The sequence below is a fragment of the Oryzias melastigma genome, linkage group LG12, assembly GCF_002922805.2.
Source record: "Oryzias melastigma strain HK-1 linkage group LG12, ASM292280v2, whole genome shotgun sequence".
NCBI classification, from domain to species: Eukaryota; Metazoa; Chordata; class Actinopteri; order Beloniformes; family Adrianichthyidae; genus Oryzias; species Oryzias melastigma.
The window spans coordinates 7072660-7086573 of NC_050523.1; the positions used below are offsets into that span (position 1 = coordinate 7072660).

Sequence of the window (13914 nt, forward strand, 5' to 3'; positions counted from 1 at the left end):
TATGACATAAAAAATACACAGGGTAGAACAAAAGCTTCCTGATTTCCCCCAATATGGAATGAGGATGGGAAAGGGGGCGGGGCTGCTTTAAACGTCTTTAAAATGGCTTAAATGATGATCGGAGTGGGAGTATTTCCTTAGCTCTATTTTATTCTTAACTACATATTTTGCTTTTAAATTTTATCTACATTTTTATGCAAACATTAAAATCACTCATGTTTTTATTACCTCTGATAACATTTGTGAGCATTTTTTTAACGACGATATTTTCTTGCTATTCTTGCTTTCCGAACCCAAAGTACTTTACTTTTACCAACTCAGGAGCACTTTTATAAATCACTTATTGATGATATTTGTATTTATTTTATCTAACTTATCATTTTTGTTATAGTTTTTTCTTTTCTTTAGTTTTATAGCTTAATTTAAAATTTCAAATAAGTGCGGGACTATCAAATCGGGGTTTGATTCCTCACTCATATTTTATTACCTCTGGTTACACTTGTAAGCATTTTTCAGTTACAAAATGTTCTTGCTATTCTAACTTTTTCAACCTGGAGCAATTTCCTTTTACCAAATAAAAATCACTTTTATGAATCATGTATTTATGATATTCCTAATTATTTTCTCAAATTTATAATTTTTGTTAGTTTTTTTTACCTTTCCACAAGTTTTATAGCTTAATTTAAAGTTTCAAATAAGTGCAGGACTAATAAATCAGGGTTGGATGAGCTTCAGCATCCAGTGTGGGTTCTTAGGCAAGACTCCTTATTGTTTATGTAACCACAAGGGGGGCCTAAGTCTGGATCTCCCTGTACCAGTCCCCAGCCCGGATAAAATACACTGTCAGAAAGGACGTCTGGCATAAAAATCTACCAGACCATAGAGCTGGGCGGATTGATCTCAAATTGGTATCGGTATCAGACCAATACCAGCCCACAGATATCGATATTTCCACTCCTGTTTGAAACTTTTCTGCATCTGCGTAAATAAATAAACTATTTAATTGAAAATATTGTCCTAACGCCTGGTTCACACTGGCTGCTTCCATTCAGCGTGATTGTTAACCTATGGTGCAGTTCACACCAGGCACGGAACGCCGCGGAAGTTTCACGCCATGCAGCGGATCGTTTCGGTGTCTGGTCTATTTTGTGCGCGAGCCGCGATCGATCCACATCAATTCTGGCAGGAAGTTACACCAAGATACATGAGAAAATCTGGTTTATTTTCAAAATATGACCAATTTTTCACAATAAAACTCAACGATTGACAAATGTGATCGTGTTTTGGTATCTAAACTGACTGTAGAGATAGAAATGAACATAAAATCACAGCAGATATACAGATATACCTCTGTTTTTATGTTTATGAAGTAATTAATTGAGAAAACAATAATGTCACTTCCACAATATTAACAAAAAATATCAACATTAGTATCGATATTGATCAGTATTGAATCGATACCCAAATGCTCAGTATCGCCCAGCCCTACCAAAACACCTGTGTAAATTAGTCAAAATCCTTGAGGGATAAACAAAAACAAGGGAAACAACATTTATAATTTCAAATCCATACTTGTGCACTTTTTCAACTATATTCATTTTAGCTTTCAGCTCTTACAGCATGGTCGATTGGTTTAACCCATTTACTCATAGTTCACTGATCTCAGGTTTGCTTTTATAGGGAACGCTGTTTCATCTCTATGATACTTTTTAATGCAAAAATGAAGCTGACAATACAAAAAAAAATCTTACATTTATGCAGAAAGTGAGCGTTTGTTCCAAATTCCCCTTTAACTCCTGCTGTCACCACCACAGTTCAGCTTTGTACCCATAAAATCACCTCTTCTTCAAGGCTGCAAATGTTAGATCAGATCCTAAAGATAATCCCTCAGACTACATTTGTGTGAGCTCCTTTCCTCAAAAGGAACGGCTGAACTTAAATAATGTTGGTGGAAATGTTCCCTGCAGCAAAAAAAAAAAAAAAGCTGCAAGACTCCATCACTGTGGGGGCAGGGCGGTTAGGCCTGCACGGTCCACATGCACTCACTCGCCCACTTGTTGAGGATAATGGTGAAGAATGACTCATCTGACCATATCACATTCTCTCCACTTGTGTGGTGACCATTGCACATTGTTTTTGCACCACTTAGCTCTGCATTTGTCTTTTTAAAGTGGGGTTTATGCAAACCGCATGCCGTCATTCTGCTCCTGCTGCTTCATGCTGGTCTGTTTTCTTTTGAAAAATTGGATTAATCTACAAGCACTGCAGTTTTTAGGAAGTTGAACTTTTTATTTTGTTATTATTTATCTGACTTTTATTTTTTGTGGCCATAACACTGACTACATAAAAGTTTCTAGGTGTTCTAAATTACCCCTCTAGAGTATTTTTAAAGTACTTCTCAGAGGTGATAGTATAGAACCACAGCCCTAAATATTAATGAGTCAGATAAGTTACACATAGATTAATTCTACCAAAGCTTATGCGATTAATCTTGATTTGTTGCTTATTTCAGGTATTTTTTTTTTATGCCGATGATGTTCTGTTCTCTTTCGATTCACCTAATTATTTTTTTGTCTGTTTGACTGAAAACAAGTTTGATTAAATTCATATTTTCTTCAATTAAACACAGATTTAATGAACTGGACAGCGGTCCAGTTAATACTCGTCAGCATTTCCACTCAATTAAGCCTCGCTTTCACTGATCGGTTTGTTTTCATGCGTGCTGTAGACCGCTAGCGACCTGTTAGCTCTCCCTGTATCACACCGTCACCAAAGGATGGCAAGGAACGTTTGCAGTACAATCGCAGACAAACCCTTGCAGGTGTTTGCAGACATTTTTAATACAGACTTGTGACTAAAAGAATCGACAATAAACCGCACAAGCATTGGAAACATTAGCTTAAATTGGCGCTTTCTGCCAATCAATGGGTGGGTAAAGCGGCCCCGCCTAACCGTTCCACTTTCAATAGACCTACAACCTATGGGGGCCCCCAAGAGGTACGGTCTGGTCCTCTTTAATGGGTTTCCGTGGAACCAAGGCTTAGATGTGACCCATGGTGCCCATGGTGAATTCAGCCTTTACCCAGCACTAGAGTGGTTAAGCTCCAGCATCCCTGTGGCCCCAAAAGGGAATTCAGTGGGTTCAGATAAAGGATGCCACAGCTTAATATCAGCGGCCTGGTGCAAAGGTAGAGTGGTCGACCTCTGATTAGAAGATCACAGGTTCGGTCCCGTCTGCGTAGCCATGTGACCAAGTGTCCTTGAGCAAGACACTGATCCCCACATTGCTGCTGGTGGTTATAAGTTGGTGTCAGTGATAAGCTGTGGAGTCAGTTAATCAATGTGTGAATGTGTGTATGGATGAGTAGGACTGGGACTGTAAACCGCTTAGGGCCATCTAAGATGGTAGTTACGCACTACACCATTTACCATTTTATACATTGGGGATCTGGGAACTGAACTCATTTAAAAGTTTGTCTTAATTTATCTTATTAAACTGCTTTGTTTACTATATTTAAACAAAATACAGGTCTCAGAAGCTAAATCTGAACAAAAAATGATCCTAAACTTCCTTGGTGATAAAGGAAGCAGGCTGCCCTATGGACCTGCAACACATTAGTTTCACGCATGAGCTGGTTTTTGACAGAACTTATAAGATATAATAAGTATAACATAGGTTACTCATATTTAATTAACTGCTTTGGGCTGTGATGAGTTTTCCCTTGAATAAAAGTAGACGTCTTAAATTACTGCAGAGTCTACATGGAGCTGCAGCTCTGTGACGTAAAAGCGACAGAGGCTCGGGCTCCTGTTGACAGTGCTGCCGCCTGGCTGTCAGCTTGTCTGACCAGCACTGGCAGCAGCGCCACTAGCCTGCATTATCAAGACAGAGTGGATGGGAGGTGACAAGTAGGAGCTGACTGGTGGAATCTGTGCTCTACCTGCCCACCACTGCCAATCAGAACTAAATCATGCAGCAACTTTCTGTGTTGGAGGAGGACAGATTTGTCAGATTCAGTTGCAGCATAACCAGTAAGACAGCAGAAGGGAGCAGCATATTGTTTTTAAGAGTCTACTTTTAGCCGTGTAAAAGTCTGGGTTGACCCTTATTATTTTTTATTATAACTGCATCTTCAGGGGAAAATTTGTCAAGTTAAGTTCTATTTTTGCTGTGACAGTCTCTAGCCTCGTTATTAAGAAAATCTTGTTTCATTCTAACCTAAAGTTCACCTCAGTGACTCTAGTTCTCTCTGAAAATCTCAAAGTAGGCAGATTTAAACAGGTATTCGTAAATTATCAGATGTTTTCTCTACTAATTAGTTTTTTTTCATAGTTTAGCACCTTTTAAAGCGATCTTCGATGTTACGCTTCCAATTATTATTTTGCACTTTAACTTAGAAAAAAGTCAGAGAAGTGTTTAAACTGGAATCCAAATGCTATTATCTCCAGTTTCAACAAAAAAGTTAAATCTAGACCCTTGCTACTGTGCCAAATAAATCAGTATGGCTTATTATATTCCCAGGACAGATAACAGATGATAGAAAGATCCAATAACATGATTTTGTGTATTTAAATGTGGCTCTCTATTAATTAAAAACGTTCCTTAAAAAACTTTTTACATGGCGTCTTCTATATTAACTGTGTTAATATGTGCCAGTATATAGAAAAAGGTAGTAAAGTTTTTTTTTTTGACATTTGGAGGCACAAACTACACCATCTAATAAGGTAGAAAAAGACTGGTGCAGATTTGTTTTAAATACTTTTCCGTTTGCAGGAGACTAACTTCTAATGATACCAAAGATGTTTGTGCACTAATCTCACAAACATCTTGTTAATGTGAGCTACTGACGGTAAACAAGCCAGAAATGGAAGAGTGACTGAATCTTTTAGTAATGAGATACAGACATCATATTCACTTGTTTTATTTCAGAGTGGTCATTATTCAGAAATGATGGAGTGTGACAATGTGTGACCAAAGTCTTGTACCTGTTATACATAGTTAAAAAAAAAATCTAACTAAAAGGTAAGCAGCTGTGGTAATTACAAATAAAAACAGATGTTTATAAAATTAAGTTTAGACCATATAATCCAAATATATCACAAACTAGTTATGTTGTGAGAGAGATATAGTATGTCCTTTCCATCAAACTCATTTTGACAGGTGACCTTTGACCTCCACATTCCGATGTGATGACGTAACAATTTGATATCAATTTGATATAAACTTTATATAAACTTTATATCAAATTGATATAAACTTTATATAAATTTGATATCAAATCGATATCAAATTGTTACGTCATCACATCGGAATATGGAGGTCAAAGGTCACCTGTTAAAATGAGTTTGATGGAAAGGACACACTATATCTCTCTGTTGTGTTATTATTAATTAATTGTATTTTTCACACATCAAATTATTAAGAAAAAATATCTAAATGTGTGTTTCTGGAAATGATTATTATCAAAATGTGCTTCTTCATTTTAATTGGAACATTAAAAATATTAGTTTGGATTTTTCAAAATAAAAAAAGTTATTGAAACAGTAAAAAATGTGCACCTGTTCTCAAAAAAACATAAACTGTTTGACCTTGAAGAGTTTGAGTCCCACCAGAAATAAAAAAAAAATCATGATTTGCTCAAAAAATTATATGTATTTCAACCCTTTAACATTGTAGATGTTGTCTAAATGACACACGTTCTGTGACTTACCGTGTAACTCTTTGACGTAATCAAAGAGAATTAACTAATTCTGATGCGGGGAATTGGTTTTGCACCAATATTCAACATCACTACCTATAGCTGCTTTTCTCCAGGACAGAATCTCCTGATTTATGTTGATTCTATGAGAACTTTTGTAGTGTAAATTGTTGCAAAAAAAGGTTATAGTAGTCAAAGAATGTCAATACTGGAACTGAAACTCTGGCATTAAAGGGTTAAAACATCTCAAAAAAGCTATACACAAATGAACACCAATGAGCCTTAAAGCAGAGGTGGGAAACTCCAGGCCTCAAGGGAATCAAGGGATACGTCTGCATATTTTCTAGAAATCAGTGCCTCATTCACGACTGGTATGTGTCCATACCAGGGTATGTTTAAAAACAATCGGACCCTTGGTCCTCACCCCTGCCTTAAAGGGTACTCAAATCTAGGGAGACAAGTGTACATACAGTACCCCTACTTCTGACTGTATTCTCTCTTGAACACACAGGAAGTTCGGCTTTCTTCTTTCTTCATGTCAGAATATTCTAATTTTCTGGCTCTACGTTCAATGTTTCTACCTACTAACACACCTTCCTCATCTTCTCCTTAATATAACAGTAGTCCAAATGCACTGCCACCCAATAGGTCAACAGCACCAGTGAATGTCGTTCTTAGCTTGGGGTTGTCTGACCCAGAATGGAAGTTCTGTTTGTGTTTTAAGAAATTTTTATGGCTTTACATTGGTTTCCATTGCTGACAAAACCCTCATTACTTACTTGACTTGGGACAATCACACCAAAGAACTGTCCTCTTGTGGTTGCAATGACAACAGTCTTAGAGTATATTCAGACTGAACACATTTGGTTTGGTTAAAGTGAACCAAAGTTTGTTTTCCCCGATTATGCGGAATACATTTTCAGTCTAAATATGTGCAAGTAGACCTTGGTTCAGGACAAGGATCCATTCTCTTTCAAGGTGGTCTGTTTATTTCTGATCTGAGTTTCAGTTTAACTCTTAGTTTCCTTAGCCTGAATAGACCAAAACGGCCACCGTAGCTGGTGGTCACATGACCACTGGCAATCGATAAGTCAAGTACAAACGTAAAGTAACAATTGTCATTTTATCAGATGGAAAAAAGGGTCTTGTTGTTTATTTGTTGGGATGTTTCATGTATTTTAACACAGCTGAAAACGGTTCTTACACGCTTTTCTGTGTCTCACACGCCCGACACCGCTGTGACGTCATCCTAGAGGCTACCTTGTAGTTCTTAACATAATTCTCTTAAAAACAATGTTATAATACCACAACAATGAGGCACAGCAACTCATTAAAATGTGGTTGGATGAATGTAGGAACATGAGAACAACTTTCAACGTTATCCATTTTGCTTTTTACTGTTTTCCAACAACATAGCTACACTTATTAGTGTACCTCCTTAGATGTCTTCTTGCCAGTAACCGTCCCATGCACAGCTTGTCTCCACCTGACGTTGATTGAGACGTTCAAAACTGGTCCGAAAAATATAAAGTTTGAATAAGTGAACTATCCCAACAAGGATTGCAAAGATCAGGACTTCAGTAACTTCTCCCTCTATTTCCTTTGCCCCGCCCTCATCATAATTTCTGGCCAATGACTGAAGACATCTTTTGTCATGTGGTTTTGTTGACAAGTTTTGGTCCAAAACAGGACAAGTTCAGGACTCGATCCAAACTACAAGATTTTTCCAGTCTGAACACCCTTAAATAAAACAGTCATGGCTGGATTTGATTTCAGGTTGGTTATTTAAAGACTAGTAAGCTACAGTTACTTGAACAAAAAGAGAAATCTTTAGCCTTTTTTGCTCCATTTGGTGTTTATTAATTCTTAATACGTAATGGAGTCAGCTCATGCTACATTTAAGTGAACCCATCAGTCTATAAAGTATAGAAATATACATAAATAGACATCAATAGAATGTATTTCATTTTCTAAAGTCTTTTTCTACTGCTTTTCCACTCAAGGTTTTAGTCAACTGCAGGCTTTTATAATGGTTTTGATTTATCATAATTTAAAAAGTGCAGAAAAAGATTTTCAGAAATAGGAGTCTGAACTTCAGTTTGAAATAGTGGAGCACAAGCTTGAGCCGCACTAAGTTTTATATACATCCGCATTTATCACCATATGGGAATTTTGATGGTGCTTGTCAAGTTGAATGATGCGTCTTCACGGTTACAGTTGGTTAAGACAGAATGGGAATTAGGGGCCAAGTTTTTATGCTGCTGAGATGCCTTCGAGCTGAAAACAGAGTTAAGAAATAATGCAAATTGGCATGTGTGTCTTCCAGTAGTAAAAACTGGGTAGATCTCACTCAACATCTCCAGTGAGTGGCTGTGAAACAAAGGAGAAAAAGCAATAAGTGAAGCAGAACATTTTTTTTTTGGATATACAGTGCAATTGATATATAAAAAGTGCTTTGCATTAGGGTCACAATCCAAAAATATTTGTAAAAAATTGAAACAATTTTTTTTTGTAAATTTCAACCAGGTTTTAAAGTAACTAAGGTAGGAACTGCTGATTAAAAAGGATGAGCAACCGTTTGGTTATTTTGAGCCCAACAGAAAACCTGATCATAATGAAATTGGCAAAATAAGTGTCCCCTCAGGGTAAATGGCAAACCAAGGAAGGATTTGAAAGGAGGGTATGAGGCTGTGATGGTGTTTTATCAGCCGAGTAATTTGCTCTTGTATAAACACGAATTACTGTTATCTAAGTACCCCTTGACAGCCGATTGGCTCCTCATTAGGCCTGTGTGAAATGAGATTAGCAACGAGCCTCTAAATTATGATCCAATCCCGGAACACATAATCTCTCACGCATAGATCTCTGCATTTCTTCCCTTCATCTATTTTTGTCAACTTTCTTTTTACTTCAAGTCCTTGCTCTTTCCTCCTTTTTTCTTTTTTTTTTGCATCTTTTCTCACTGAGTTCTTTCTGATGTTCATCAGAGTGCAACTGCAACGGGAGATCAGACCAGTGCGTCTTTGACATGGAGCAGTACAGGAGCACCGGCAGTGGGGGGCGCTGTGTGGACTGCAGAGACAACACGGATGGGCCCCACTGTGAGCGCTGCAAGGAAAACCACTACAGAGGAGCACCAGAGGACCCATGCCTGCCCTGCAACTGCAACGTCAACGGTAAGCTAGTATGATGCCCCTAATTGTTAATGCAGCGCCAACTAGGGTTCTGATGGGTCTGACAAATGTTCGTCTCAAGGAGGCCAAAGTGTGTAAATTAACATGCAAATAACCACGGGATAGAAAATAGTGAGACTGTATTAAACAAGAATGAACGGGCAGAAAATGGTGTAAAGTCATAGTAGTGGTTTAGGATCTTCAAAGGGGAGAAATAAAGATTCAATATGTCCGCTCAATGCAAGGATTTTTGTTCTTTACTATTTGGTAAAAGGCGTGATACAGCCCGCCTGTATCCAGATTGAGTGTGCTACGTTAGCTAGCCACTTGGTGGACGGCGTAGTGAGTTAGCGAGCGCCGCTAGCCCCTGGGCAGCGGAGCATGGTATGCTGGCCCACCAGTGGTTGGTTGCCTGCCAGAAGGAGAGCCGCTGTATGGCGTCAAAGCGTGCAATCTCTTAACTATATGGGCTAGTACAGGGGTCGGCAACCTTTAACAATAAAAGAGCCATTTCGTTTTCTACTGATCAAAACCTAGTAGGAGCCGTATCTTTAGCTTTTACCTTTACTAGAGGACAATTACTAGCTGAACTCCAAATTAGCATAAAACTCCTTAAATCAGCCAAAAATGTTAGCATGTTGCTAAAAGAAAATCTAAACTCTAAACTAGCCTAAAAACCCAAGTAGATAACAAATTAGCCAAAAATGGTAGCATATATTGCTAAAATATTAGCTAAACTCCAAATTAGCATAAAAAGCTAGCTTGTTGCTTAATTACTAGCTGAGCTCCAAAATAGCCTAAAATTCCTCAGTAAATTAAATTAGACAAAAATGATAGCATGTTGCTAAAATAGAAGCTAAATTCTAAATTATCCCCCAAAATTCAGTAGATAACAAATTAGCTGAAAACATCAACATGTTGCTAAAATATTAGCTAAACGCCAAATTAGCATAAAATTCCTCAGAAAACGAATTAGTCGAAAAGTGTTAGCCTGTTGCTAAAATAGAGGCTGAACTTTAAATTTGCCTAAAACCCCCAGTAGACAACAAACTAGCAAAAACGTTAGCATGTTGCTAAAATATAACTCTAAATTTTTTGAAAATTACCATTATTTCATTTTTCTTCCACCACAGAGGCACCATGGGGAGATAAAAGAGCCACATGTGGCTCTGGAGCCACAGGTTGCAGACCCCTGTGCTAACACAATGCATGAGCAAAAACATAAAACTGGACCAACAGCAAAAAATAGTCTAGTACAAGTGTACTTAGTGTATACTAAAAGTGAGGCAGTATACTTTAAAAGGTATATGCTGTTTATATACTGCAAACTTAAAATGTTCCAATTTAGTCTGAAGAAGTATTCAGTTAGCACACTTCTACACTACATGTACATGGTCTTTAGTTTACTTGATATACTTATACTCAAGTGTACGTAATAAAATAAACTTCTTTTTGCTAACAGTCTCTAGACTTACCAAAGTTTATTTGTATTTTTAATTACAAATAGAAATAAAGACTGTTTTTCATATTAAAAAAAGTCTCATCTGTCATCTGATACCTTTAGAGGATTTTTCCATCTTTCCCTGGTTTATTTATGCACAATAATATAACATTTTACCTGGGGTGCCCAAACTTTTGATCCCTTCTGTACATGGGATTTTTGACAAATCATCATTCTTTGGGAGCACCCCGCTTGCCCCGAGGCTGACAGTACCAAGCAACCGATCATCACGTCAGTGGAGCAGGTGTTTGCTGTCAGTCCCACTGCAGTCCTCTAAAACAGCAGATCTTTCTTCTATCTAGATGGCGCTCTTCAATGGCTACTTTTTTTTTCAAAAAATTGCCCTCCCTAAATGAACTTTTGTACATTAAGGCAATAAACTAATTGTGCATCCATTCATGCAGACTGATGACTTGTAAATTCCTTCCATCATTTGATAAAAATTGGAACCCTAAATTTTATTGCTTTAATTTATTGCCTACCTAGCCCTGAGGGTTTTACAGGCATTTTTTATCTTCTAGTGATAAATTGGAAAATGTTTCAGTCCAGCTTTTGATGTGTAGTAAGCATTTTCCATCATCCATGTGTTTACATGCTCTCCTGCTAGCTTACAGCCCCTTACAGCCACACATGGCAACAAAAATGGCAAGCAATATTGAAGCTGTCCAGTGGTACAGTTTAGAGCCAGATGCCAGCTTGGACGAGGAAAACGAAGACGTGCATGGATCTATTTGTCTGCAAGTGGATGCATCAGAATGGAGTAGATATGAATAAAGAAATACTTAAAAATGTGAATTTAAAGCTAATTTTCTTTAATACATGTCCTCAGCAATGAGAAAAATGCCACAAGAACATCTTGTTTGAGGTTGTTAACTCTTTAATATATATATACTATTTTACACACTCCTCTAAGAAAGCTTATCTGCCCTTTCACAGACATTTCCTCTATGCTGATGATATACAACTTTACAGCTCACTTAATAATTCTTACTTCCTGTTTAACTGATTGACCTACATCAATCACTGGCTGAGGACAAATGTCCTCCAGTTGAATTCAGATAAGACAGATCCATTCATTGTTGTTCCTGAAAAGAGGCTCTCTCTGATCAGACATCATTGATCCCCTTGATCCATAGGTCAAGAAAAACCTTCAAAAGCTCTGTGTCACATCTGACTCAGTGATGTCACTCCGGCACAGTGTTAAATAAAATGCTGACTAGAAATGGTTTCTACCAGTTGAGGTACTTAATCCAGAACTTAAAACGATTATTCACACCTTCTTTTCTTCACGCTTTGATCAAATCAAAACAGACTTTACCACCTCCAGATTGTTCAGAACTGCACATCTTTAAATCCTCACCAGCACATATTTCCAGTTTCTGCAGCACTGGCTCCCAATTTTCTTTCAAATCCATTTCAAGTCTCACTTTTAGATCTCTACACGGTCAGACTCCACATTATATCTCTGAGCTTCTTCAGTTTCATAAATCAGTGATGACTCCCAAACTCCTGTGACTCAGCTGAGGTTTTTAAAAAAAACACCTGAAGACATTTTTATTTCAGGAGGTTTCTGGCTAAATGTGGATTTTTATTTTTTGTAGAGATTTTGTAACTTTATGCAGTCTGTAAAACATTTCATTTCTTGTTTTATCCTGTTTTTGTGTTATTTTTTTAACTGTGTTGTTAAGAACTTAGCGATATTTGAGAACTTAGGGGGAAAGTACAACATGAATAAACCTTGCTTTGTTGCTTGCTTCTTCCTGCTCCATTTTTTTTTTCAAAACAGTTAAATCGGCTACTGTCTTGCTCCAAACTTTTCTTTGTAATTTGCAAAAAAGAATTTCAATAACCCCATTTTCAGTGACTCCCACTTCAACGCATTATTAATGACTTATTGATCCATCACATGTAATCATCAATAGACTATTGCTTTTTGGACCAGTTGATTGTGCTCTCTTTTTTTCATTCTTTTTTTTTCCTTTTTTTTCTTTTGTGCGTGAACGATCCATATCCTCTCAGGCTCGGTGAGTCTGCAGTGCGATGCAGAGGGAAGGTGTGCGTGTCGTCCCGGCGTGAAGGGGGACAAGTGTAACATGTGTCAGGATGGATTCCACTCTCTTGGCCCCAGTGGCTGCAGGTGAGCAACCCAGTCATAAAAACACACCAAGAGCTTCTTAAAGTGATCTAACCTACATACTTTTTTTTCTTGGGAAAGCTAGACTGTTAAATGTTTTTGTTGTTAAAAAAATCGCATCATGAGGCATCAAATAGCAAATAAAAAAGTTTGTAGGATATTTTTGACCTTCCAACAGTCACTTGTAGGTTTTCTTAATATCAAAGTTTCAGAGACAAAATACAACTTGGATCAATACATTTGCAATATATCAATATGGGTTTTATTGTGTTTTGAAAATTGAAATTTTAGTTTCTTTTGAGTAATTTTTGGTCACATTTATGTATTCGCCATTTCACTCAAACCAGTTTGTTAATAATCCACAGCAGTCTTCCTTTTATTTAATTACTCTCCGTGTAATTAAGTGTCTGTTTTTCAGTTCATCTTTGTCAGGTCATCATGAACTTAAGTTGAAGTATTTATGGTTGTGTTACACTTTGAGTTTATTTATCAAAGTTTTTAGTTCCGGCCATCAAGCCTGGCTTCCTACACCACCAGTTCCTGACAGAATGACCTGACCATGCTGGACCCAGAAGGAGATGGCAGTTTTCTTGCAACACCAAAAGAAGGTTTTCCTGCAGCCTTGTTCAAGTCACACCTCGCCACATCAAGTTGACCTGCTCATGTAGGGGGATCGTATGGCTGGTCCTCTTCATGTTTCCTGTACCTGATGATGGTGGCCAGTTTGCCCATGTATTGACATTCTCTGTCTCTGAGAAGGGTCACCAGGACTACTAATGACATTCTATTCCTGAGGAAAGAGTCTCTACCTCTGTTTGGCTCCAAGAACAAGAGTTATCTGCTTTGGTTTTGTTCTGACCCTCCCATAGGATTCACCTTTTTCAAGTATTGTAATGCATTAGGGAAGTGGTCCCCAGCCTCTAGGCCATACTGGTCCATGGTCTACACTGCATTTAATAGACAAAAAAGAGGACTTTTTACTCCAAACAAAGATTTATTGCTACAATCCCACCCCCCAATTATGTTTATTAGGGTTGTGTACTGACAAGAGTCTGACAATACAATATGTATCGTGATACATATCTCACAATACAACCATTAAAAAAATAAATAAATAAAAAATTAATAGTATGTCTTAGAAAAAAACTATACCTGAATATTAATAAGTCTTTCATTGTAATAAAAATGTTAAATGTACTTAATTATCACAATGTTAATTACTGCAACTGTATCTCATATTGGCTACAAGTTGCTTTTACTCAAGCAAATTCATTTTGCTTTTATTTTGGTAAATTAAGAAATATTTGTTCTTAAAAGGACCAAACAATATTGTCTGATTTCCACAACAAAATCGTTTTTTTTTTTAGAATAAGAAAAAAAATAACAGCATGAATGACTTTTTACTTC

General features: G+C 37.3%; 1 protein-coding gene across 1 annotated transcript in view; it reads left to right on the forward strand.

Moving 5' to 3' along the window:
• The window catches only part of lamc3 (laminin, gamma 3), a 174230-nt gene that overhangs the window by 60348 nt on the left and 99968 nt on the right, over positions 1-13914 (forward strand). The window contains exons 5-6 of the mRNA XM_024299112.2: positions 8687-8875; positions 12393-12510. Of these exons, the coding sequence (XP_024154880.1) occupies positions 8687-8875; positions 12393-12510 (307 nt within the window). The remainder of the gene's footprint in view (positions 1-8686; positions 8876-12392; positions 12511-13914) is intronic.